The sequence below is a fragment of the Giraffa tippelskirchi genome, chromosome 3 (assembly GCF_054371585.1).
Source record: "Giraffa tippelskirchi isolate mGirTip1 chromosome 3, T2T-mGirTip1v1.2.pri, whole genome shotgun sequence".
Classification (NCBI taxonomy): domain Eukaryota; kingdom Metazoa; phylum Chordata; class Mammalia; order Artiodactyla; family Giraffidae; genus Giraffa; species Giraffa tippelskirchi.
In genome coordinates this window covers 65,071,511-65,098,398 of record NC_137277.1, presented here as the reverse complement: position 1 = coordinate 65,098,398, position 26,888 = coordinate 65,071,511, and the positions used below count along the sequence as shown (strand labels likewise).

Below are 26,888 nucleotides of genomic sequence, written 5' to 3'. Positions count from 1 at the left end.
GGTCCAACCAGTCCATCCTAAAGGAAATCAGTCCTGGGTGTTCATTGGAAGGATTGATGTTGAAACTGAAACTCCAACACTTTGGCCACCTGATGTGAAGAGCTGACTCATTTGAAAAGACCCTGATGCTGGGAAAGATTGAGGGCAGGAGGAGAAGGGGACAACAGAGGATGAGATGGTTGGATGGCATCACCAACTCAATGGACATGGGTTTGGGTGGACTCTGGGAGTTGGTGATGGACAGGCAGGCCTGGCGTGCTGGGGTTCATGGGGTCGCAAAGAGTCGGACACAACTGAGAGACTGAACTGAACTGAAGCCGCCCATGTGGGCAGTCCTCACGAATGGAGATCCCAAAGATCCCCTTTCAAGCAGGCTTCTTCAAGTTTCCGCAGAGGGCCTCAATGCCATGGTGGGCTCTTGTCTCTGGTGGCTTCCACTTGCAAATAATAGGAAAAAAGTTGAGATATAAACAAATGCAAGTTCATTCATTCAATATCTCCAGTCCCCCAACTGTCACAGGAGGCTTGAAGCTAGAAAAGCAACAGAGACAAATTCCACTCAGTGACAGAGAGTCTTGATTAGATAATTACAAAAATATACATGTATTGAAGGAGGAGCCCCAGAGTAGTGGTGAAGAAAAGGAAAGCACCATAAAAGAAATGAGATGCTTGTCTCCAAGGTCGGGGCAGGAGGGAGGGGTTCCCTGAGAAAGTGCTCTTTTGGTTGAAAGTTGAAAGATGAGCTGCAACTAACTGGGGAGCAGATGCATGCTGTGAGGGAGGCAGAATAGAGTGGGGAGTGGGAAGATACTGTGTAGGGAGCAATGTCCACGCTGGGAAGACAGTGAGTGAAGACGGGTGGGGGGACATTGGGGCAGGGAATGTCCAGGGAGTAGAAACAGCAAGTGCAAAGAGTGAAGAGGGGAGGGGGGTGACACAGGGGCAGGGAACAGTGTCCATGCAGGGGGAATAGTTAATGCAAAGGATCAGAGGCCAGAAGCCCCTTGTGGCTGACTGAAAAGAAGGGAGGCTTGGAACAGTCCAGTGCTGGGAAGGTGTGCAGCCTGAATCCTGGGGGAAATGGGAACTCTGTAGTGCCTGAGAATTCCATAGCTATGGGACCAGAGGCCTTTTCCATTACTTGGTACCAAGGTTTCTGCTGCTTCATGATGTAGTCTGGAAAAACTGGCCAGTCAGTCTGCACTGTCTATACTCTGTCTACACTGGCCACTTCAGACCAGGACAAGCTGATGTCACTCCATCAGCTTGGTCACTCATTGACCCAAGTGTTAGTCTAGTAAGATGCTACTTTTTACCCCTGAATATTCAACAAGTGTTAGTGAATTCCACCACTGCTAAGCACCTAGCTCCATGTCAGCCACAAGTACACGCTGGAACCCAGTTCTAGGAGAGGGGACAGTCACAGGAGCCCTGACTGGGTTACCTTCCTGGGCTTCAGTGTCCTCACCCATGAAAACAGTCCTAGGAGCTGCACACAGGGTGCTCACCTATGCTGGACACTCTTTTTAAGAGTGTCTCCTGCATGTTAGCTCTGGGGCAGCTGCTGCCATGTGCCCCTTTTACAAATGAGACTAAAGGAAACAGCTAGGCACCTCTCTCTCCAGGGCTCTCCTTCTTGGTCACTGAGCAGGCACTTGCCTCCCTGCACTGGTGATCAGGGTTTTGTTACAGACCTTGTGGCATGTGGCACACAGGCACCAGTGACAGCCTGGCCCAGACACTCAGAGTGGGTACAACTCAGGGCCAGACTTGAACCTGGCAGCAAATGACAATAATGGTGATATCACCTCCAACTTTAGATGTGGAGTGCACCTCGAGGGTGCCATCTGGAGAGCACATACACACAAACTGTGTGCACAGCTGAGCGTCTCCTTGTGGCTCCTCCTGAGGCCAAAATGTGGTCCCTGGACCTTCCATCCTCCCCATGTGCCACAGCCCCCTTGGTGAGGGTCTCAAAGTAGATGAAGCCCACATGCACTGCACTATCAAAGATGCTCAGCTTACATCACCTGGTGTGCTCAGAGGCTTAATCCCCAGAGAGGAAGAGGAGCTTCAGAGCTGGCTGATAGCCCTAATGCCTGAGGCCAGGCCCCTGAGGTAGGGGCTTGGGGATGGAAAGCTGGGGTGGGGGTGGGGGTGTCTGTCCTAAACCAATACTCCCACCCTCTCCATTTTCCACTGAAGCATGTCAAGATACTGACGACCTCCACTTGTCAAACCTCTATGGCCACATCCCCTGACCACACTGTGTCCACACCTTCTATAGCCTAGCTACTCTCTACATGTACCCACCATGCCATCAGCCCCCCTTCTCCCTCATCCTGGCTGGTTGGCTGGTCACTTGGTAGTTCCTGAGACCCCCTCTGCTCCCTGCTCCATGCCACTCTCCAGGATCTCTGCCCCAGTCCCACCTCAAGTCTCTGGGAACAGGGACCCAGGAACTCAATCAGAAACCACTTCCCTCCGCTCTCCAGCTGACCCTCAGCAAGTCCTGTCAAGGCCCCTTTACAACATGTGCCGTTACCCCCAAGGCTTGGCCCACGTCCCACTCAACAGCTGCCATGGCCTCCATGCACTTCTCCAAGGTCTTTATCCCCCAAGGGCTACCTTGCCTCTGCCCCGTGTCTAGTCCCACTCTCTCCCAGCCTATCCTGCCTGTGGGCCTTGGCACCGCCTTATCCTTTTCTGGAAACCCAGCAAAACCCCTACTGTCCCTTGCAGGCCATGCTCGGCCAAGCATCACTGTGGCAGGGTGGTTGCCGAGTCCTTGCTGGCTCCACAAGGTGGCCACCTTGTCTGTCTGGCCCAGGACTGTGCCTGGCACTGAGCAGGGTGCAGATGTTTGTTGCGCACATGGGAGGGTAGGCTCTGAGTGGGCTTGAGCCAGGCGAGCTCAAGCCAGGCAAGCACAACTCCCTTGAGTCAATTCACACAGAGGAAAGGACAGGGCAAAGCCCTCACACTGACAAGGCTCAAGGGTGATCTCAGGCAGGCCCCTTATCCTCTCGGGACCTCCCTGAGGCCCCTTCTCAGCCCAGAAACATTGGAGGCAGAGCCGTGGAGCAGGTGCTTCAGCCCAAGCCTGTGACAAGGAAGCAAAGCTTGGGTACAGGGCTTTCAGATATTTCAATCAACTCCATGCCCTGATCCAAGCACTTCCTCTTCTTCTGGGCTAAGTCTAGGAAGCCCCAGGAGACACAGCAGACATTGGAAGGACCTGAGAGCAGGTGTGACAGCAGGGACATTCCTGGGGCTGCTCTGACACCCAGCGGTGACTCTCAGAACCAGTTGTGGCAAGGAAGTGTAGCTGCTCCCAAGGTGGAGAGAAAGAGCATGGGGAAGGAAGAGAGGATGTGAATGAGTCTATTCTAGACCAGTGATTCTCAAGATCTGAACTTGCAGTGGAATCAATTTAAGGACCAGCCGGTGACTCAAATTTCTGAGCTGAGCCTGAGAATGTGTGTTTCAAATAGGTTCCCATTGGCCACTAAAGAACCACTGTTTAGGGGCAGAATAGAAGAGAAGGGATGGGTGTGTTAACACTGTGTCCTCTGGGGTGGGACTTCCACTATTACCCTTACTTTATGGAAGAAGTGGGCTTCTCTGGTGGCTCAGCTGGTAAAGAATCTGCCTGCAATGAGGGAGACCTGGGTTCGATACCTGGGTTGGGAAGATCCCCTGGAGAAGGGAACGGCTACCCACTCCAGTATTCTGGCCTGGAGAATTCTATGGACTATGGGGTCACAAAGAGTCGGCAAGACTGAGCCGACTTCCAACTTTCAGTATGGAAGAAGCAGCTGAGACTTGCAGAGCCCATGCTGTCTATGTTCCCACAGTGCTGGCCCCAAGTCCTGCATGTGGTCCCTACTGCATGTCTGTGGGGTGGTTATAGCCTGCCCTTGTACCTGCCGTACCTATTTGGACAGATGAGGTGGCTGAAACTAGGATAAACAGCCTCCATGGCACATTGCCCAGAACACCTCCCTGCAGAAACTCTAGGCCTCAGTCACCCATTGCACCCAGGATGTATTCTCTGCCCAGGAAGTGCTCATCTGGCCTCTGATGGATAACTGAAAGAACCAGGCAGGCCCTGCCTGAGAGGCTAAAGAGCACACCAGGTTCACTGCCCACTGGGCAGTGGAATGTCACCTGGATGGCACAGAGTCACCAGCCTTCCTGGGTCCCACAGAGAAGCACTTCTAATTTCCCACCAGCCAGATAGAGAAAAGGCCAGACAGACATGCAAAGCCTGTGCCAGGCACCCATCCCTCACTGTGTCCCACTGTCTCACTCCTCTCAGACTGCTTAGCTGGAAGGGGGAGAATGGCTTCCTAGGTTGTCAGCAGGGACTGAAGAGTGCAGGAGGGAAGATGCTCCTTGTAGAGGTGAGAGGAAGGCAGAAGTGTTCAGGTCAGGTAGGGCACTGGGCAGGTAAGACCAGGGAAAAGTCAAGGCTGGACAGAATCCCCTGGGGGCTGGTGGAAGTGCAGACTCCAGCCCACCCTGGACCCCCTCAGGACTTTGTGCTTGAGTCTCAGGAACATGCATTTCTCATCAGCCCCTGGGCACCAGAGTTTGGACCTCAATGTTTCTGAGCCAAAGATCACCACACCCCACATCTCAAGTGAGGTAGGGAGGTCTATCCTTCCCAGTGCAAGAAGAGACCCTGGAAATAACAGAGCAACAGGCAACAATGTGTAACTCACAGAGAATCAGGGGAGCGGAAATAGTGAGGAGCCAGGAGCCAGAGTACAACAGTAATCTTCCATGATGCTCAGTGACTACCTGATAGAATGAATGAATTTAATGTATTAAAGAATGGATGTAATGACTATATCCTTGTTGGAAAGGGTGAATGTCTTTCTCTAGGTGCAAACCTGCCAATCAGTTGGTAAGAAGGGAAAGAAATAATGCAGCAACAAAAAAATTTTGACCAAACGACATCTGTACTACATGAACCAACAATTCACATGTAATTTGCAACCATCCACTTTATTAACCAGTAAATGCTGTACAAGTGAGGGTTAACAGAAATCTGACTTCCACTGAGTATTAAGGATAGTTGACCATCAGTAGTTACTATTCACTCTGGCTCATCAGCAGCTGCAGCCAGGGCAACTTCTTTCTGAGCTCATATTTGCACCTCCCCAGACCCCTTGCACGGCACTAGGGCCACGTGACTAGCTCTCACCGCGGGGATGAGAGAAGGTTGAGCACCACTGCCAAGCTGAGAAGGGCTCCTCTCTGTCCTCCTCCAGCAATGCAGAAGCTCCCTGCAGACCCCAAGGTACCAGACGGGAGCAGCCCTTATCTCCACATGACTACCAGGAGCAAAAGTCTCGCTCCCACACAGGCCTCATGAATTGAGACTTGAGCAATAGAGATTTTGGCCTCCAGTCCCTGAGGTATCACAGCAGTCGGCCTCTGTGCATACCATTCTCTTAACTCCCAGTCTCAGGTGTTGGTGGGATCCTGGAGGCACCAACCAATGAAGCAGCTCCAGATATGCTCCAAATAACCTTGTCATCCACTAGCTCCCCATGGTCAAAAAAAACACAATACCTCCACAAGCCCCACACTGAGATGAGTCACTTCTGAACAATATACTTCATTCCTTGTTAGTGAAAGTACTGGGCTGGTCAAACCTTTGTTCAGGTTTTTTGTAGCATTTTAGGGAAAAACCCAAATGAACTTTTTGGCCAACCCAATTAAAGGGTATGAATGGGCAAATTCCTTATGTACTGATATGGAAATACCTCAGATATGTTAAGTAAAAAAGATAAAACAGCATATATCTGCAGTTTTCAAGGTATGATGCAAGGATCCCTGAGGGTGCAAAAGACCCTTTCAGAGGGTCTGCAAGGTTCTCCAACTCTGTGTCTACGTGAGGCCTTATTTCCTTCTATCCTTCAATCAAAAAAACAAACAAAAAAACAGACTGAATGCATAAGCAGATAAACAAATCCAGCTATTAAGCCAGATGCTAAAATTCTTCAAATATAAAAACACGTGGCCTCACTGATTTTGTATTGGGAAATATTTTTTATAAAGTCTCTTTTTCAAATACAATGGGTTTACCATTTTGTACAATTTTTAAATTTCTCAACTTTATTTTCTAATATGGTAAATAATGATACATATAACTCACCTTAAAGAGTTCTTGGGAGGCCTCAAAACTTTAATCCTATAGAAGGATCCTGAGACTAAAAAGTCTGACTACCACTGGTGTATATACTATGTTTTCATTAAAAAAAAAAAAAAGGAAAATAAGAATTTATCTTTGTGTTAGTTTATATATGCATGAAGAAAAACTCACGAAGGATAAATAAACCAGTATGAGTAGTTAAGCAAAGAGAAGGTAGGAAATGGGCAGATAGAAGACCCTTTAATGAATCCTTTTTTTCATTCTGAATCTATGTTTGTATGTATGTATGTGTGTATATATATATATCACCTATTCAAAAACAACTAAAATATTTTAAAAAAAGAGCCAGAGACAGCATGACAAAAGATGAGAATTAAGTCCAGCTGAAAAGTAAAACAGCTTACAAAGTCTGTGTGGAGTGTCACCCCTCCCCCATATCCAGAAATAACCGTCTGCAAGCAAAATACTATAGAATTCTTCTCTGAAGAAATGAAACCAAGAGACTCAGAGCTTTTAGTATGAAGATTCCACATCTTAAACTATGACAGGCAACCACACATCACAATTTAATTGAAGTCTGCAACAGATGAGATAAAGATAAAAGCCCAGAGTAATTCAGAAACGAAAGAAAATTTTAAATAATTTTTTAAAACAAAAACACAAAGTCGTACCCAAAGATATCTGAAAAGTTACTGAACCCACACTGCCAAGTTGAGGAAGGTAACTGTGTGCTCTCAAGAAAAGAATTTTAACTTCTGAGCCTCAGTTTCATTCAGTGTAACCCAGATAAAGACCTCCTTTACAGAGTTAAGACAGGAATTTAATGAGTTATTGTTTTCTGATGTGACAATATTCTCTAGTACTTGGAAAACTCAATAAATGGCATTCTTATTGCCTGTAATGCAGCAGAAAAAGCTGTGTTACTACAAAATAATTTTTAAAAAACAGATTGGTGTTTGCCAGAGGAGATAGTGGAGGATGGGAGAAATGCATGAAATGTTTTTATCTTTATAGTTAAAATAAACTGAATTAAAAAAAAAATAGAAGTCAGTGAAATACACTTTAAGGTTAACAATTATTTAATGTATTAACATTTTCACTTATAAACATACAATTTGCATATACAGGGAAAAACTGGTTCTGAGGACACAACAGAATACTAGAGACAGGCAAGCAATCAGAAGAAAAAAGATCAACCCAAGGGGAAAAAAATGGAACTGCATTCCATGCCGGTGTCTATAAACTTGGGAAGGAGAAAAAGATCACACAGAATCACAATTAATGTAGAAAACAAACGTGGGTCATTCTGTATCAATGGCAGGAACTTCTCCCATGATCCAGATCTTGCATCCCAGTCTGGCCCATTTCATGAATGTTGATCTGAAACACAGTCACTCATCTCCCTTCTCTTTAAATCTAACCCTGAAGTTAACTCAAGAAATTAAACGAACAGAGCTAAGAAACAAGCAGACTGGCATGTGTGCAATATCAATAGCCAACTATTTAAAAGTACACATGGAAATAAAATGGTGACTAAACATTTTACTTTAGTTAAAGTGAACAAGTTCCTTCCAACTCAACCAACTTCTTGATTTAGGACTACCTAAGCGAGGTGACCAAAAGATTGGCATCTATGAGAATTGGAGCCAGGGAAATAAAGCATCTCAGCCTATCTTTATACTGAGCAAGCATTTCCTCTCAGGATCAAGTCACTAGGGATAGTGAACTTCCAGACTCAACTACAGCTGCCCAACGTGGCTTGCCCGGCTAGGGACAGGGACTGGAGATGGGGAGCAGACATTATGTCAGGACTTCAGTCCACAGCTCCCCCCACTCTGTCAGGAGGCAGAACACAGGGAGACTATCGGCTTCAAGGGCATTTCAGTGACATAATTCAGTATCTGTGGTTCCAGTAATTCCTAATTCAAAATTAACACTCCAGTGCAACATTAAAAACTGAGTTTAGTATTTTGCTTGTAAAGGATACAGCTTGAATAATGATTACCATCTGAACAAAGCTATTCTTATTACATAGGATGTAAAATAAGTAACATTTTTAACCATCAAAACCAGTATTGTCACACATCACATCTGGCAACTTTGCACCAGATGACACATCCAAAGAGATGACAGCCACGTATACTTCTTTTCAGCTGGAAACAGAGTCTCCGTTGTCAACAGGTAGAGTTGGCTAGGGAAACAGACCTATGGTCACCACAAAGTTCATTTGGCATCTAGTTTTCATACAGAGATAGATCTATTTAAGTCTTAGAGGTGGAGTGGACTGATAAGTGAAACAAAAGACTGTGTCTGTAACTGGCCACATAAAATAAAAACAGAACTTGTGCTACCAGGAGTGCATTTTATGAAAACATGGCCACATGGAGTATAGGGGCAGAGAGCTTCAATGTGCCTTTGTAAATGTACAGTTTTTAAAACATGCGGGGCAGAAAACTGGAATAATTGAAGTTTTAAAATTTACATAGATAAAGAAATAAGAAAAGTACAGAAATGCAGGACCCTTGGTTTTGCAGAGCTTCACATATAAGTTGGGGCTCAAAATTAAATGGTTCAAGCTTCTCTGTGACACTAAAGTCAGAAATAAAAACAAGGCTGGTGTCCTGGTCAGGTGGAGAGGTATCTTGAGCAGGTCACTCATGTCTCTGGGCCGAAATTCCCATCTATGACCTGAGTTTCCCCCACCAGGCAGCGCAGAGCTCAGGGACACCAGCAGTGCCCAGTCCTACCCAGGACAGGAGACGGGCTCACCAACAGCCTTCAGAAGGACATAACACCCTCAGTGCAGCCCAACCCCCGAAACAGGAGCACCACAACCATGGCTCTCACTGCACTTTCCTCACCATTTTCTTAATATTACTTTCTCAACAAGTAGAAACATAAGCTATAAGCAGGCTGAAGTGGCAATAAAAAATGCTCAAAGCAAACACTAAAACCATGATGCCTCCACACACGTCTTTGGAGTTGTTGTGCCTTCTTCAAGTTTTAAATGATAAAGCCCTAAAATGTTGACACTCAAGTCTACTCCTAATTTGGGATGCTTTCCAAGTATCACTACCAAAACAAACAGATGAGAATAAAATGAAAAAGCATCATTTTCAAGGGGGGAAACTGCCATCCCATCCATCGTCCTGAGCAGTCAGCTTTGCTGGAGCCCCAGAGGCTGTGGGATATCACACCGCTGCCTAAGGAAGGTTCCAGCCTATAACTCCTGAAGTAACATGCAGCCAGTTCCGGTCTGCGGTTTGAAAGTCCAACATTAAACCAAAAAAGCTGCAGTTTTTCTTGCCACGGTCATTCACTCACTCATACATCACCATGTCACCAGGAAAACACTAAAATAAATTATCCCTTAAGAACTAACGCCTAACTCTAAAAACAAAATGGCCTTTCAAAACAGGTGTATTTAAATAAAGTATCATGAGAGTTTTATAAGGAAACTCCTCGAATGAGCCAGTGCCCCTATATAGTCCACATTTTAGCTAAACAGCAGTCCAAAGCTTTCTCTGCAGTACTTCTATGTACTTATAAGTATTTTGTCACTACTTTCAAAAGAACTATTAAACCTATTACTAAAAACATTTATAACAAACAGAAATGCCCTGCAAATTATATTATTGCACACGGGGTATCAGAAGCAATGCACGTCTAGGTTCCAAGAACTCTAGAAGACCCAGAACAGAGACCCTAAAGCCATGCCTGTGGCTGCTCCAGCCAGCATGCCCAGCGCCAGATCACTGTCATTGTCTCGATACCGCTCACGAATGATGACTTGGTTGGCAGGCTGCTGTCCATAAAGTCCTAGAAAAGAAGAGAAAAATAGACTTCTGAGGAGCAGTTTGTGAAGTTCAACACTCACTCAAAGACAGCTCACTTGACTGGGACCCTTCCTGAGGTTTCTCCATGCACAGCGCTCCTCCTACAGACGCATCTCCCTCAGAGAGCTGGGAGTGGGGGCTGACTTCAGTGAGTGCTCCCCAGCTCTCCTTCACCACAGGTCAAGGGGACTCGGGCTTGGCCGAGTGAGGAGGACACTCCTCATCTAAGACGGAACTAACAGAAAATCGAGATGCTCAGTTTCCCAAGGTCCACAGTCCCAGACACTACAGAGAGCAGAATCCTAATGAAGCTGCAAACCCCAGCCTACAATGTCCGCTTCAGCCTCCACATTGTGTTCGTCAGGATGGCAGGCAGAGCACAGGAGACACACAGACTATGGGAGCGCCAAGGATTCTCATCTAGAAGGTAAATAGCTTCTTAGTATTCATGGAAACTATTTTTAAATTAAACCTTAAATCTGCTAACATAATCTGCTCTTCATTTTTTTTTTGCTCTTCATTTTTAATGTTATGCCTTTATGGAGAAAAATATTTGTCAGAGGGAAAACATCTAAGAGGCAAACTTTAAACAAATTTAAAATTATTTGCACAATTAAAGTTCTCAATTTGAAATATTTGTTTTCTTCTATATTTCACAATATGTTGTCCAAAAGCTTTAAAATTGTTCCTATAGGACTTTCCTGCCAGTGCAGGGGACATAGGTTCGATCCCTGGACCAGGAGGATTCCACATACTGCAAAGCAACTAAGCCTGTGTGCCACAACTACTGAGCCCGCATGCCCTAGAACCTGTGCTCTACAACAAGAGAATAGCCCCCAGTCTTTGCAACCAGAAAAAGCCCACATGCAACCACGAAGACCCAGCACAACTATAAATAAATTTCCTCACATACAGTATTAACTTTCCTCCTTGACCCACTATTCTCTTAACAGTTCAACCCTAGGAAAATGAGAAACTGATCCAATAGTGATTATGTCCATGAAGAATGAAGATACTAAAAGATAAGTGCTTACCAGTCTAAACACTTACAGTGTTACAAGCATCTATATGTATAGACTCATTTAATCCTCACAACAATCCTATGAGTTGAGCTTATTGTTATCCCTATTTTATAAACAGGCAAAAAGTGAGGTAGGTACATGGGGCCTGAGCGCAGTAAGTGCATGCCAACCCAGGTACTCTGGCTACAGTGTGCACTCAGACACCAATGCCCCTAATATGATGACGGAAAGAGAAGCATCAAAGCCACAGAATAGGAAAATGAGACCATTATAAACCTAAAGGCTTATCAAGTACAGGCAATAGCATTAGAAGCAAAGATTTAAACTACGTAACTGGTGAACTGTAGCATTCATAACCACAGCCTTGGAATTTTAAAAATTTCAATTAGGCAACTCCAACTAGTAAAATTAATACAGTAGGACCCTGTAGCTGACCTAATTTAAAGAACCCTGGAACATCTAAATCTGCATTCCAGCTTTAGCTCCACAGAAGAACCCCTTCCTGCATGACCAGGAGCCAACTTCTCCTGCAGCTCACCTCTGTTCCTACCAAAAGCTAAGTCTTTACCAAAGTCAGCTGGGGAACATTTCCAAACTGTACTTATTTTAATTAACTAATTTAATCTTTACATAAATGATCCAAACATGAATGTAGAAAAGGAAGATATTGTTAGATATTTTAAGAACAACTAAGTCAGATACTTTAGGGCTTCCTGGTGGCTCAGATGGTAAAGAATTCGCCTGCAATGCAGGAGACCTGGGTTCGATTCCTGGGTTGGGAAGATCCTGGAAAGACTAAATAAAGGCAGATAACTTTTACAAATTACTATCAAACCAAGAAATTGAGAATTACAAAATCTAGAGGTGTTCTCTCAAGACTTGGCCCTGGAAACTGCAGAGCAATTATGTATCATGAGCACCATCTCAAAAAGACAGAAACAGAGGACTCCAACCAAAGAAGCCAACTCCAACCAAAGACCTCAAGCCCCCATCAAAAGACAGCTGAACAAATGTCTACTAATGTGGGAAAATTAAAACAGAATACTTACACTGTATACACAGCACTTTTTAAATTGGTTGACTGACCACCAGTTTCAGTAATATTAAAGAGAAGGCCTTTAACCTTCTCTGCACAACAAGGGCCTCTATGGATACTGCAAGGCAGTGCGTCATGAAGCTAGCAAAGCACCAGTGTCCTAGAAAGGCTGACTGAAGAGCTCCTGTCTGGTTACCAGCATGATGCTGCTGTGGGAGACCACAACTGAGCAGCCCTTTCACAGCAAGCACTTACAGTGTGTACACAGCACTTTTTAAATTAGTTGGTAGGCATTTGGCTGTCATGAGGCAAATGCCAAATGCCTACCAACTGCACTCGGCCCTCGGCAGCAAGTTATCTGAGGTTGCACCAAGAATGCTGTCTCATTTTTCATGATGAAAGTCAAAGGCAGGGATGTAATCCCATGTATAGAAATTCCCTTCACAAGCACAAAGCTTCTGCTCTTCTACAGAGTAAGAAACAGCTAGGATTATCCCAATCTATGGCCTAGGGGCTGAATAAAAGTCTGGCTCTCATCAGACGAATAGGCTAGGACTTAAAAACCGAACACAAACCCCAAAATAAATGGGAAAAAATAATTCATACAAAGGAAAATTTAATTTGTAAACAATTATATAACCTTTATCTTTGCCAGTCATCAGACATGTAAACCAAGGCAACCTGGTCCCATGTTAAGACCTAATGAGGCTATCAAAACTTTCAGAGCACAACAAGAACAGTGGGCAATCCTGATGCAACTGCGGAGAAACCAGCACATCAGGAACTCCTAGGGGCTTTAAAAACTGGTGAACTACTCTGGGAAATAACTCAGTAAATGTATAGCATCCAGAGTTACTGTAATACTGTCAGATGAAATGAAATAAAGTATAAACTTCCCTCAAAACGATCCAGAGCTGGGGAAAAAAGGTACAGATGAAACAAGACGCTGTAACTGTTGAAGTTAGTAACAGGTAAATTTAACAGCTCATTTACTGCCCTTACTGTAAACTTTTATAATTTTAAAATGTATCAAAAACAAAACGTTTATGTTCTTTGACATATTAACATACAGAAATCAGAAATGTATTCTAAGACATATTTAACAGGAATAAAAAACAAACTGATTAGAAACAGTCAAAGCAATATCTATGACAGAAAAATTGAAAAGAAAAAATAAACAGCCAATAAGTACTAGAAGACTTAATATTATCCCATATGATAGGATGCAATCATTAAAAATACTTATGAAGATTATGTAGCGCTCTGGACAAAATATATAAAATTTTTTAATGAGAATGGAATGTAAAAAGTAATGTAATGACATTAACAAAGCAAAACATAATAAAGCAAACATACTCCAAAAAAGTAATGTAAGATAACAAAGATGAAACTATTATTTTACAAGAAGAAAATAATTAAACAAAAATAGCCGTGCTAGGATCGGAGGATAGACAAATTGCTCATTTTTTAGTATCATTATTTCACTGGTTTTCAACTTGACATGAAAAAAAAATTAAGCAAGGCAAAATTCTTCAGATTCTACACTACCTTAATGATCAGCATCAGATTCCCAAAACGGGTAACTGGAGAAACTCTCCTCTATTAGGTGCTAACGCACCACTAACCACCACTAACTGTGAGTCTAGGGCCAGTCAAATCCAGACTCTGTGGCAACCCCACTGGCTTCTTTGTGGCATTAATATCAGTGAGCACTCACTCTTCTGGTAACACTATCCTTCCACTGCTTCTGCGATAAGGCATTGTGCTAGATTCCTGATCTCTCAGCAACCTCTGGGCTCCCATTCCAATCCATTCATCAATTTACTCTCATGTGTCGCTCTGACATGCCATACTCACTGAGAACTGCACCTGCCTGGCTTCACCTGCTCACTGGGCTCTGGGTATGGCCTCACTCTTCAGGCCATCAGCCACATAGCTCAGGTCACCCTTGCCCTGGCTGCAGGCTCCAGCACCATTGCCAGCATATTCCTGACCTCCACCCTACAGACGTCCCCCTGCCCAGGCTGCACCCAGGACTTGACACTATCTCAGTTCAGTTCAGACACTCAGTCATGTCCGACTCTTTGAGACCGCATGGACTGCAGCAGCCAGGCCTCCCTGTCCATCATCAACTCCCAGAGCTTGCTCAAACTCATATCCATCAAATCGGTGATGCCATCCAACCATCTCATCCTCTGTCGAACCCTTCTCCTCCTACCTTCAATCTTTCCCAGCACCAGGGTCTTTTCCAATGAGTCAGTTCTTCGCATCAGGTGGCTAAAGTATTGGAGCTTCAGCTTCAGTATCAGTCCTTCCAGTGAATATTCAGGACTGATTTCCTTTGACGCTATCTACACAGGTCAATTGCTAACACCTAACACTTTGTTAGGTGTCCGCAAAGAGTCAGACACGACTGAGCGACTGAACTGAACACTTTGTTTCAGGTGAGATGAAAATGAAAGGAGTAAATATAAGCCTTTCCATGCCTCTACTTCATCTGCAAAATGAAACATCACCTCCGTAGTGATAATTTTTGAAAGCTACAACCAGAAGGAAAAAAACAGGATAAAGATTACCTCTTATTCCTTAAAATGGGACTCAGGTTATTTCTTAATGTAAGTGTATTTCAGTAAGTATAAATTCTCATCTTGGGGATGAATCTGAATACAACGGTGAAGTTTTAAAAATCAAGCCTACTCTAACTTTGTAAAGTAGTGTGAAAATATACAATACTTTCTTTTTTTTTTTGAATAGCACAGTGACTTGTCATCTATAACCAGAAAAATTACAGTTCACTTTTCCCTAAACTGAGAAATAAAAATTCCTCAGGCTTCACTGATCTACATACTAAATGACAAGAAACCAGGAATGAAAGGCTGACATGAGTTACCTGCATATGGGTACTGATAGGGTACAGCATAAGCCTGTCCATTTGCAGCATAGACAACTTGAGTTCCTGGTGGGTATGCACCACTGTATGGACCATAGCCATATGCCTGCTGAAAAAGATATAAGCCCATTAGAAATACAATTTTAAAATTCAACATCCATTTACAGTAAAAAACTCTCAACCAAATGGTTTATAAAGAGAACACACCTCAACATAAGAAAAGCTATATATGACAAGCCCATAGCTAGCATCAACATTCAATGGATGGTGAAAAGCTAAACAATTTCTCTATGATCAGGAACAAGACAATGATGCCTAGTGTACCCACTTTTATTCAATATACTATCAGAAGGCCAAGTCAGAGACATTTAGACAAGAAAAGGAAATAAAAGGCATCCAAACTAGAAAGAAAAAAGTACTGAGTTAGCCAAAGTTTGCTGGGGCTTTTCTGTAAGATGGTATGGAAAAAAACCAAATGAACTTTTCGGCCAATCCAATAAAACCGTCACTGCTTGCAGATGTCAGAATAATATACACAGAAAACCCTAAAGACTCAACAAAAAAAACTGTAAGAATAAATGAATTCAGTAAAGTTCCAGGATACAAAATTAATACACAGAAATCTGTTGAATTTCAATATACTAGGAACAAACTTTCAGAAAGAGAAATTAAGAAAATGATATTATGTACAATTGCATCGAAACAATAAATTATGATCTCCCTGACCAAGGGATCAAATCAGGGTCTCCTGCACTTCAGGCAGATTCTTTACCATCTAAGACACCATGGAAGCCGATGATAAACGTACTACTATACATAAAATAGATAATCAACAAGGACCTCCTCTATAGCACTGGGAACTCTACCACAAACTCTGTAATAACCTATAAGGGAAAAGAACCTGAAAAATAACAGACATACATATATGTACAGATGAATCAGTTCGTTGTACACTTGAAACTAATACAATATTGTAAATCAAGTATGTTGTTGTTCAGTCACTCTGTCTTGTCCAACTCCTTGCCATCGCATGGACTGCAGCACGCCAGGTTTCCCTGTTCTATCTCCCGGAGTTTGCTCAGATTCATGCCCAATGAGTAAGTGATACAGTCCAATCAGCTCATCTTCTGTTGCCTCCTTCTCCTCCTGCCCTCAATCTTTCCCAGCATCAGAGTGTTTTCCAATGAGTCAGCTCTTTTCATCAGGTGGCCAAAGTATTGGAACTTCAGCTTCTGTCCTTCCAATGAATATTCAGGGTTAATTTCCTTTAGGATTGACTGGTTTGATCTCCTTGCTGTCCAAGACACTCTCAGGAGTCTTCTCCAACACCACAGCACAAAAGCATCAATTCTTCATCACTCAGCCTTCTTTATGGTCCAACTCTCACACCCTACATAACTACTTGAAAAACCACAGCTTTCACTATACAGACCTTTGTCTACAAAGTGATGTCTCTGCTTTTTAATACACTGTCTAGGTTTGTCATAGCTTTTCTTCCAAGGAGCAAGCATCCTTTGTGGCTGCTGTCACCATCCACAGTGATTTTGGAGCGTAAGAAAATAAAATCTGTAACTGTTTCCACTTTTTCCCCTTCTGTTTCCCATGAAGTAATGGGACCAAATGCCATGATCTTATTCTTAGTTTTTTGAACGTTGAGTTTTAAGCCAGCTTTTTCACTCTCCTCTTTCACAAAGAGGCTCTTTAGTTCCTCTTTGCTTTCTGCCATTAGAATGGTATTATCTGCATATTTGAGGTTGTTGATATTTCTCACGGCAATCTTAATTCCAGCTTGGGATTCATTCAGCCTACATTTTGCATGATATACTGTGCACACAAGTTAAATAAGCAGGGTGACAATATACAGCCTTGACATACTCCTTTTGCCAATTTTGAACCAATCCACTGTTCCATGTCTGGTTTTAACATCCTTCTTAAGCTACGTACAGGTTTCTCAGGAGACAGGTAAAGTGGTCTGGTATTCCCATCTCTTTAAGAATTTTCCACAGCTTGTTGTGATCCACACAGTCAAAGGCTTTAGCATAGTCAATGAAGCAAAAGTAGATGTTTTTCTGGAATTCCCTTGATTTTTCTATGATCCAACAGGTGTTGGCAATTTGATCTCTGGCCCCTTTGCCTCTTCGAAACCCAATTTGTTTATCTGGAAGTTCTTGGTTCATGTACCCCTAAAGCCTAGATTGAAGGATTTTGAGCCTAACCTTGTTAGCATGTGAAATGAGCACAATTGTATAGTAGTCTGAACATTCTTTAGTGTTGCCTTTCTTTGGGATTGTAATGAAAACACCTTTTCCAGTCCTGTGGCCAAAGCTGAGTTTTCCCAATTTGCTGACATATTGTGTGCAGCACTTTAACAGCATCATCTTTTAGGATTTGAAATAGCTCAGCTGGAATTCAATCACCTCCACTAGCTTTGTTTATAGTAATTAATTCTTCCTAAGACCCACTTGACTTCACGCTCCAGGATGTCTGGCTCTAGGTGAATGACCACACCATCGCAGTTATCCGAGTCATTAAGATCTTATTTGCATAGTTCTGTATATTCTTGCCACCTTCTTAATTTCTTCTGCTTCTCTGAGGTCCTTGCTGTTTCTGTCCTTTATTGTGCTCATCTCTGCATGAAATTGGTATCTCCCAATTTTCTTGAAGAAATCTCTAGTCTTTCCTATTTTGTTGTTTTCCTCTATTTCTTTGCACTGTTTACTTAAGAAGGCCTTTTTATCTCTCCTTGCTGTTCTCTGGAACTCCACATTCAGCTGGGAACCATCTTTCCCTTTCTCATTTGCCTTTTGCTTGTCTTCTTTCTCAGCTGTTTACAAGGCGTCCTCAGACAACCACTTTGCCTTCTTGCATTTCTTCTTCTTTGGGATGGTTTTGGTCACCACCTCCTATTCAATGTTACAAACCTCCATCCACAGTTCTTAAGGCACCCTGTTTATCAGACTAATCCCTTGAATTTATTCATCATCTCCACTGTGTAATCATAAGGGCTTTAAGACTCTACACATGGACATCACCAGATGGTCAACATCAAAATCAGATTGATTATATTCTTTGCAGCCAAAGATGGAGAAGCTCTATGCAGTAAGACAAAAAAAAGACCAGGAGCAGACTGTGGCTCAGATCATGAACTACTTATTGCCAAATTCAGACTTAAATTGAAGAAAGTAGGGAAAACCACGGGACCATTCAGGTATGACCTAAATCAAATCCCTTATGATCATACAGTGGAAGTGACAAATACATTTAAGGGACTAGATCTGACAGACAGAGTGCCTGATGAACTATGGACAGAGATTCGTGACATTGTACAGGAGAGAGGGATCAAGACCATCCCCATGGAAAAGAAATGCAAAAAAGAAAAATGGCTGTCTGAGGAGGCCTTACAAATACCTGGGAACAGAAGAGAAGCGAAAAGCAAAGGAGAAAAGGAAAGATATTCCCATCTGAATGCAGAGTTCCAAAGAATAGCAAGGAGAGATAAGAAAGCCTTCCTCAGTGATCAGTGCAAAGAAATAGAGGAAAACAACAGATTGGGAAAGACTAGAGAGCTCTTCACGAAAATTAGAGATACCAAGGGAACATTTCATGCAAAGATGGGCTCGATAAAGGACAGAGATGGTAGGGACCTAACAGAAGCAGAAGATATTAAGAAGAGGTGGCAAGGATACACAGAAGAACTGTACAAAAAAGATCTTCACGACCCAGATAATCACGATGGTGTGATCACTCACCTAGAGCCAGACATCCTGGAATGTGAAGTCAAGTGGGCCTTAGAAAGCATCACTACGAACAAAGCTAGTGGAGGTGATGGAATTCCAGTTGAGCTATTTCAAATCCTGAAAGATGATGCTGTGAAAGTGCTGCACTCGATATGCCAGCAAATTTGGAAAATTCAGCAGTGGCCACAGGACTGGAAAAGGTCAGTTTTCATTCCAATCCCAAAGAAAGGCAATGCCAAAGAATGCTCAAACTACTGCACAATTGCACTCATCTCACACACTAGTAAAGTAATGCTCAAAATTCTCCAAGCCAGGCTTCAGCAATATATGAACCGTGAACTTTCAGATATTCAAGCTGGTTTTAGAAAAGGCAGAGGAACCAGAAATCAAATTGCCAACATCCGCTGGATCATCAAAAAAGCAAGAGAGTTCCAGAAAAACATTTATTTCTGCTTTATTGACTATGCCAAAGCCTTTGATTGTGTGGATCACAATAAACTTTGGAAAATTCTGAAAGAGATGGGACTATCAGACCATCTGACCTGTCTCTTGAGAAACCTGTATGCAGGTCAGGAAGCAACAGTTAGAATTGGACATGGAACAACAGACTGGTTCCAAATAGAAAAAGGAGTATGTCAAGGCTGTATATTGTCACCCTGCTTATTTAACTTATATGCAGAGTACATCATGAGAAACGCTGGGCTGGAAGAAGCACAAGCTGGAATCAAGATTGCTGGGAGAAATATCAATAACCTCAGATATGCAGAAGAAACCACCCTTATGGCAGAAAGTGAAGAAGAACTAAAGTGAGCCTCTTGATGAAAGTGAAAGAGGAGAGTGGAAAAGTTGGCTTAAAGCTCAACATTCAGAAAGCTAAGATCATGGCATCTGGTCCCATCACTTCATGGGAAATAGATGGGGAAAGAGTGGAAACAGTGTCAGACTTTATTTTTTTGGGCTCCAAAATCACTGCTGATGGTGATTGCAGCCATGAAATTAAAAGACGCTTACTCTTTGGAAGGAAGGTTATGACCAACCTAGATAGCTTATTTAAAAGCAGAGACATTACTTTGCCAACAAAGGTCCATCTAGTCAAGGCTATGGTTTTTCCAGTGGTCATGTATGGATGTGAGAGTTGGACAATGAAGAAAGCTGAGCGCCGCAGAATTGATGCTTTTGAACTGTGGTGTTGGAGAAGACTCTTGAGAGTCCCTTGGACTGCAAGATCCAACCAGTCCATCCTAAAGGAGATCAGCCCTGGGTGTTCATTGGAAGGACTGATGCTGAAGCTGAAACTCCAATACTTTGGCCACCTCATGCGATGAGTTGACTCATTGGAAAAGACCCTAATGCTGGGAAGGATTGGGGGCAGGAGGAGAAGGGGACGACAGAGGATGAGATAGTTGGATGGCATCACTAACTAGATGGACATGGGTTTGGGTAAACTCGAGAGTTGGTAATGGACAGGGAGGCCTGGCGTGCTGCGATTCACGGGATCGCAAAGAGTCTGACACGACTGAGCAACTGAACTGAACTGAACTGTATAGTCTAGTGGTTTTTCCTACTTTCTTCAATTTAAGTCTGAATTCTTCAGTAAGGAACTCACAATGAGCCACAGTCAGCTCCAGGTCTTGTTTTTGCTGACTGTAAGAACTTCTCCATCTTTGGCTGCAAAGAACATTATCGATCTAATTTCAGTATTGACCATCTGGTGATGTCCAAATGTAGTTGTCTCTTATGTTGCTGGAAGAGGGTGTTTGCTATGACTAGTGCATTTTCTTGGCAAAACTCAACCTTTGCCCTGCTTCTTTTTTTTTTTTTCCTGCTTCTTTCTGTACTCCAAGCCAAACTTGCCTGTTACTCCAGGTGTCTCTTGACTTCCTACTTTTGCATTCCAATCCTCTATGATGAAAAGAACACTTTTCTGGTGTTAGTTCTAGAAGGTCTTGTAGGTCTTCATAAAACCAGTCAACTTCAGCTTCTTTGGCTTTAGTGGCTGGGGCACAGATTGGATTACTGTGATGCTGAATGGTTTGCCTTGGAAACAGATGGAGATCATTCTGTCATTTTTGAGACTGCAACCAAGTATTTCACTCTGAACTCTTTTGTTGACTGTAAGGGCTAGTCCATTTCTTCTAAGGGATTCTTGACCACAGTAGTAGATACAATGGTCATCGAATTAAATTCACCCATTCCCATCCATTTTAGTTCACTGATTCCTAAAATACTGATGTTCACTCTTGGCATCTCCTTCTTGACTATGTCCAATTTACCTTGATTCATGGACCTAACATTCCAGGCTCCTATGCAATATTGTTCTTTACAGCACTGGACTTTATTTTCACCACCAGACACATCCACAGCTGAGCCTCATTTCCTCTTTGGCCAAGCTACTTCATTCTTTCTGGACCTATTTCTCCATTTTTCCCCAGTACCATATTGGACACCTACTGACCTGGGGGGCTCATCTTCTGGTGTCATATCTTTTTGCTTTTTCATTCTGTTCATGGGGTTCTCAAGGCAAGAATACTTCAGAGGTTTGCCATTCCCTTCTCCAGTAGATCACATTTTATCAGAACTCACCACCATGACCCATCTATCCATCACAGCATGGCTCACAATTTCACCAAGTTACACAAGGCTGTGATCCCTGTGACCATTTTGGTTAGCTTTCTGTGACTGCGGTTTTCATTCTAGAGGTGGTGGGATTATAGTCAAGTATTTGCTAATATAAGTACACTTGATATCTAAGTATATCAAGTATCCGTTCAGTTCGGTCGCTCAGTCATGTCTGACTCTTTGTTACCCCATGAATCGCAGCACGCCAGGCCTCCCTGTCCATCACCAACTCCCGGAGTTTACCCAAACCCATGTCCATCGAGTTAGTGATACCATCCAACCATCTCATCCTCTGTTGTCCCCTTCTCCTCCTGCCCCCAATCCTTCCCAGCATTAGAGTCTTTTCCAATGAGTCAACTCTTCGCATGAGGTGGCCAAAGTATTGGAGTTGCAGCTTCAACATCAGTCCTTCCAATGAACACCCAGGATTGATCTCGTTTAGGATGGACTGGTTGGATCTCCTTGCAGCCCAAGGGACTCTCAAGAGTCTTCTCCAACACCACAGTTCAAAAGCATCAATTCTTCAGTACTCAGCTTTCTTCACCATCCAAATATACTTGATAGAGTATATCAAGTATACTCTAATGTAAAATGAAAATTATAGAACAAAACAAAAAAGCAATAAAATGCCTAGGATAAATTTAACCGAGGAGGTGAAGGGCCTATACACTGAAAACTATACGACAGTGATGAAAGATACTGAAAATACAAATAAATGAAAATATATTCCAAGCTAATGGATTGGAAGAATAATTAAAATGTCCATACTATCCAAAATAATCTACAGATTCAACGCAATTCCTATCAAATTTCCAATGGCATTTTTTGTAGAAGTAGAATAATTCTATAATTTGTATGGAACTACAAAAGACCCAACACAGCCAAAGAAAGAATAAAGCTGAAGGTATCATGCTCCCAGATTTCAAACTAAACTACAAAGTAATCACAACAGTATGGTATTGGCATAAAAACAGACACAGAATCAATGGAACAGGAGAGCCCAGAGAGAAACCCACACATATATGGTAAATTAACTTACCGCAAAGGAGCCAAGAATATACAAAACAATGGGGAAAGGAGAGGCTCTTCAATAAATGGTGCTGAGAAAGTTAAGACAGCCATATGCAAAAGAATGAAATTTGACCACTATCTTATACCATACACAAAAATTGACTCAAAATGGATTAAAGATTTAAGATCTGAAACCCTAAAACTCCTAGAAAGAATCATAGGTGATAAGCTCCTCAACACTGGTTACAGTGATGACTTTTTTGGATCTGATTCCAAAATCAAAGGCAACAAAAGCAAAAAGAAATGTGACACTACTCAAACTAAAAAGCTCCTAAACAACAAAGGAAATCGTCAACAAAATGAAAAGGCAAGCTATCAAATGGGAGAAAATATTCACAAATCATGTCATCTGATAAGAAGTTAATATCTAAAGTATCAACATATAAGGAACTCATACAACTCAAAGGCAAAAAACAATCTGATTAAAAAACAGACCAAAGAACTAAATAGACATCTTCCCAAAGAAGAAATACAGTTGGCCAAAAGGCACATGAAAAGATATTCAACGTCACTAATCATCAGGGAAATGCAAATCAAAACCACAATGAGGTATCACCTCACACTTGTTAGAATGACTATTATTAAAAAGACAAAAAATAACAACTGCTGACAAGAATGCGAAGAAAAGGGAAACCTGATACACAATTATGATAAGATTTTATCTTATCTGGTGCCTCCTGTATCTAAAACAATAATGGAAGGGAGTTCCTCAAAAAATTAAGAATAGAATAACCAGTTGATCCAGCAATTCCACCTCTAAGTATTTATTCAAAGGAAACAAAAACACTAGCACAAAAAGGTATCTGTATCCGTATGTTCACTGCAGCATTATTTACAATAGCTAAGATACAGAAACAATGTAAAGTGTCCATCAATTAACAAACATATAAAGAAAATGTGGTCCAAATATACAATGGAATATTATTCTACCATTAAAAAAGGACATCTTGCCTTTTTTGCCCGCATGGATAGACCCTGAGTTTTTGAAAGAAGTCAAAGACAAATACCATATGATCACATCTGTATGTGGAATCTATATTTAAAACAAAAAAAAAGTTCACAGATACAGAGAACAGGCTGGTAGTTGCCAAAGAGGAGGGGGAACCAGAGAGGTGGGGTGGCAGGGTGGGCAGGGGATGAACAAATTGGGTAAGAGAATCAAAACGTACAAACTTCCAGTCATAAAATAAATAAGCCATGGGGATATAATGCACACCATGGTGGCTATAGTTTATGCTACTATATTGCATATTTGAAAGTTGCTGAGAGAGTAGATCTTAAAAGTTCTCAACATTTAAGAAAACAATCCTTTACATATGGTGACAGATGTTAACCAGACCTAGTGCATTGATTAGTTTGCAATATATACAAATACAGATTATGTTGTACACTGGAAAGTAACATAATGTTGCATGTCAATTATACCTCAATTTTTTTTAACACAATTTGAAACCACTGGTAATGTATTATAATTGGTTCTCCAAGTTCCAGTCTATAAAGTATGACAGTCTATTAAGAAAGTAAAGAATATGAGACAGTGTGCTTATATACTTTAAGGTTCTAAAAATACAAACCCATAACTGGAATCTACTTTCAGACTGTAAAATAAAGAAGGCAGGAAAATACAACGAAACAGAGAACTGGACTTGCCAGTGATTCCAATTTCAATTCAGCTCTACCATTAACCTGACCTTCAGTAAGTCATCTATCTAACTACTGTAGGCCTTATTTTGTTCATCTCGAAAATGATCAGTTTGGACTAAGTGATAAATGAGATTCATCCAACGTCAGTTTTCTCTTGGTGAAGCCAGCCTAGTCGCAAAACCCTTCCCACAAAACCCTACCCAGTCCAATTTTCAGAAGTTCCTGCAAGGAGAATATAAAAGACTGAGGCTACTGAGGAGTCTGAAGACTGAGGCCTGGACAGGTGACTGGCAGTTTTCCAACAGGACATGCCTATGAAAGAACACAGCCAGAAATGAGCAGTGGACTGCTTCCACCGACCAAGTAAAGACTGGAAAGCATGGGGATAAAAGGCCTGGCCTCCCTTATGAGCTCACAGCTGGTAGTAAGGCAGATGTGTTTACAGACACTTACAATTATTATTAGTATGTGACAAAGGCTATGGCACAGGGAGCAGCTGCAGCCTGGCACATACATATGCAGATCTGAATCTGTTACCTTACAAAAGCAAGAGACAGCATTCATGCTTTTGGAAGATAAAATACATGCAGATGTTTTTCCTATTCTTCCGGCTACATACAACTGAAAACCCTGGACATTACACATACAACAAACATAAGGAGACTCTGAAAGGTGGAGAGAAGGCAGTCAACTGTCTGCGGACTTCATGACCCTAAGAAGGACATGCAGTGAGTCCCCTGGGTTTTCTTTTTACCTCCTACATCCTAGACTGGATAATGTAGAAGTGGCAACACAGAAATGCCAGTATGTGCAGACCTTTCTTTGTCTGCCTCGAAGAAAGCCTGCTGTCTCTACCCAAAAAACCTGAGAAGGAAAAGGATAATCTAGCAAGAGAGATCATTTTTAGGCAATAACTGCTCCACTCCAGCCAAACAACACAAAAACAGCTGTGGCTGTTAATTCCACCAGTGAAGTCAAGTCTGGAGAAAGGCTCTCACCCACCCCATCCTAAACAGTGTCAGAGAAGGTCAAGTAGGAAGCTGGAAATATCATCCCTGTTGGATAGAAACATGGCACCCCCAGTCCCATGCCAGTGTCAGTGGAGACCATGCAGGGAGCTTTGCCCAGTGGAAACAAGGTGCCCCTTCCCGTCCTGCTGTGGTAGGATCAACAGATACCAAGTGGAGAACAACTACGTTCACACCCTTTTACCAGTAACCATAATTACGTAGTTACATAGAGGCTTATGGGAAACAGCAGAAAAAGTCCCTCCAACTCCCAGGCAGGCTGGTGTCAGCAGAGACCTAGAGAAGGGCCTGAATTCCCAGCCCTGCTCGCAGTGACAATAAACCACAGTCAATTGGGACCCAGTGGAAAACTTGGACTTCCACCCCTTACATGGAAGAAACAAAGCAAGCCTCACCCACCAGAGAAGCATTAGAAGGAACTCTGCTAAAATGCAGGACTTGAATAGATTCAGTCTTATAATATTTAAAATTTCCAGGTTTTGATAAAAAATAATTTGTCATACCAAGAACCAGGAAGATCTCAAACTGAAATGAGAAAAGACAAAAGAGACCAACACCAAAATAACGAAGATGTTGGAATTACCTAGGAAGAACTTTAAAGCAGCTACCATTAAGAGAAATTACAGACAGTAATGACCTTTGGAGAAGGCAATGGCAACCCACTCCAGTACTCTTGCCTGGAAAATCCCATGGATGGAGGAGCCTGGTAGGCTGCAGTCCATGGGGTCGTGAAGAGTCAGACAAGACTGAGCGGCTTCACTTTCACTTTTCACTTTCATGCATTGGAGAAGGAAATGGCAACCCATTCCATTGTTCTTGCCTGGAGAAGCCCAGGGACAGCGGAGCCTGGTGGGCTGCCATCTATGGGGTCACACAGAGTCGGACATGACTGAAGCGACTTAGCAGCAGCAGCAGCAGCAGCAGCAGCAGTAATGACCTTGGCTTTCAGGTGACACAGTGGTAAAGAATCTGCCTGCCATTGCAGGAGATGCGGGTTCAATCTCTGGGTTGGGAAGACCCCCTGGAATAGAAAATAGCAACCCACTCCAGTATTCTTGCCTGGAAAACTCCATGGACAGAGAAGCCTGGCAGGCTATCGTTCATGGGGTCACAAAGAGTCAGACATGACTGAGAGACTGAGCAAGCATACATCATTAAAACATTTCAATAAGTAATTAAGAACATATTTGAAATACATTTAAAACAAAAACAGGAAGTCTTCACAAAACCAGAAAAATCTCTGTAAAAGTTATATAAAGATATATATCAAGAATAACCAAATAAAAATTTTAGAAATAAAAAAATAATAAATTGTTCAATGAAGAGACTCAACAACAAATAGAGATGATGAATAATCAATGAACATGAATATAAAGAGTAGAAATTACCCAGTTAGAACAGAGAAAAAGCAGATTAAAGAAAAAAAATGATCAAAAACTTTTAAACATGTGGGACATCTAATATCTGTGTCATTAGTTTTAGAAGAGAAAGAGGGTGGGGCTAAAAAAAAATTTCCAGAAATAATAGCTTAAAATTTCCCAAATTTAGCAAGAAACATAAACCTGTGTGAAACTGAATGAACACCAAGTAAGATTAACCCCCAAACATACACTTCACAGGCAAACTTCCGAAAACTAAAGATGAAGAAAGCAACCAGGAACGATGCACTACCTTTAAGGGGAAGAAATTCAAATGATAGCAAATTTCTCATCAGGAATCAGGAGGGCCAAAGGAAAAAGCACACATTTCCCCAGTGTGGAAAGAAATGTCAACTCAGAATTCTATACTAGTGAAAACATTCTTCAGAGAAAAAGATGAAATTGAGACATTCTCAAATGA

General features: G+C 42.3%; 1 protein-coding gene across 32 annotated transcripts in view; it reads right to left on the bottom strand.

The window, feature by feature from the left end:
• PLEKHB2 (pleckstrin homology domain containing B2) overlaps window positions 1-26,888 on the bottom strand; it is a 294,333-nt gene that overhangs the window by 237,742 nt on the left and 29,703 nt on the right. For 12 of the 32 annotated variants that reach the window (XR_014080350.1, XR_014080346.1, XR_014080348.1 and 9 more), the window contains exons 7-8: window positions 14,951-15,059; window positions 9,884-9,985 (exon numbers count right to left, since the gene is read on the bottom strand). Coding sequence is in view for 23 of the 32 variants with exons in the window: in XM_081583157.1 (XP_081439283.1) it covers window positions 9,884-9,985; window positions 14,951-15,059 (211 nt within the window). In the remaining 9 variants the exon portion in view is untranslated. Of the gene's footprint in view, window positions 1-7,227; window positions 8,358-8,508; window positions 9,986-14,950; window positions 15,060-26,888 lie in introns of those variants that run through there. The other 20 variants (XR_014080345.1, XR_014080353.1, XR_014080347.1 and 17 more) reach the window with 8 other exon arrangements.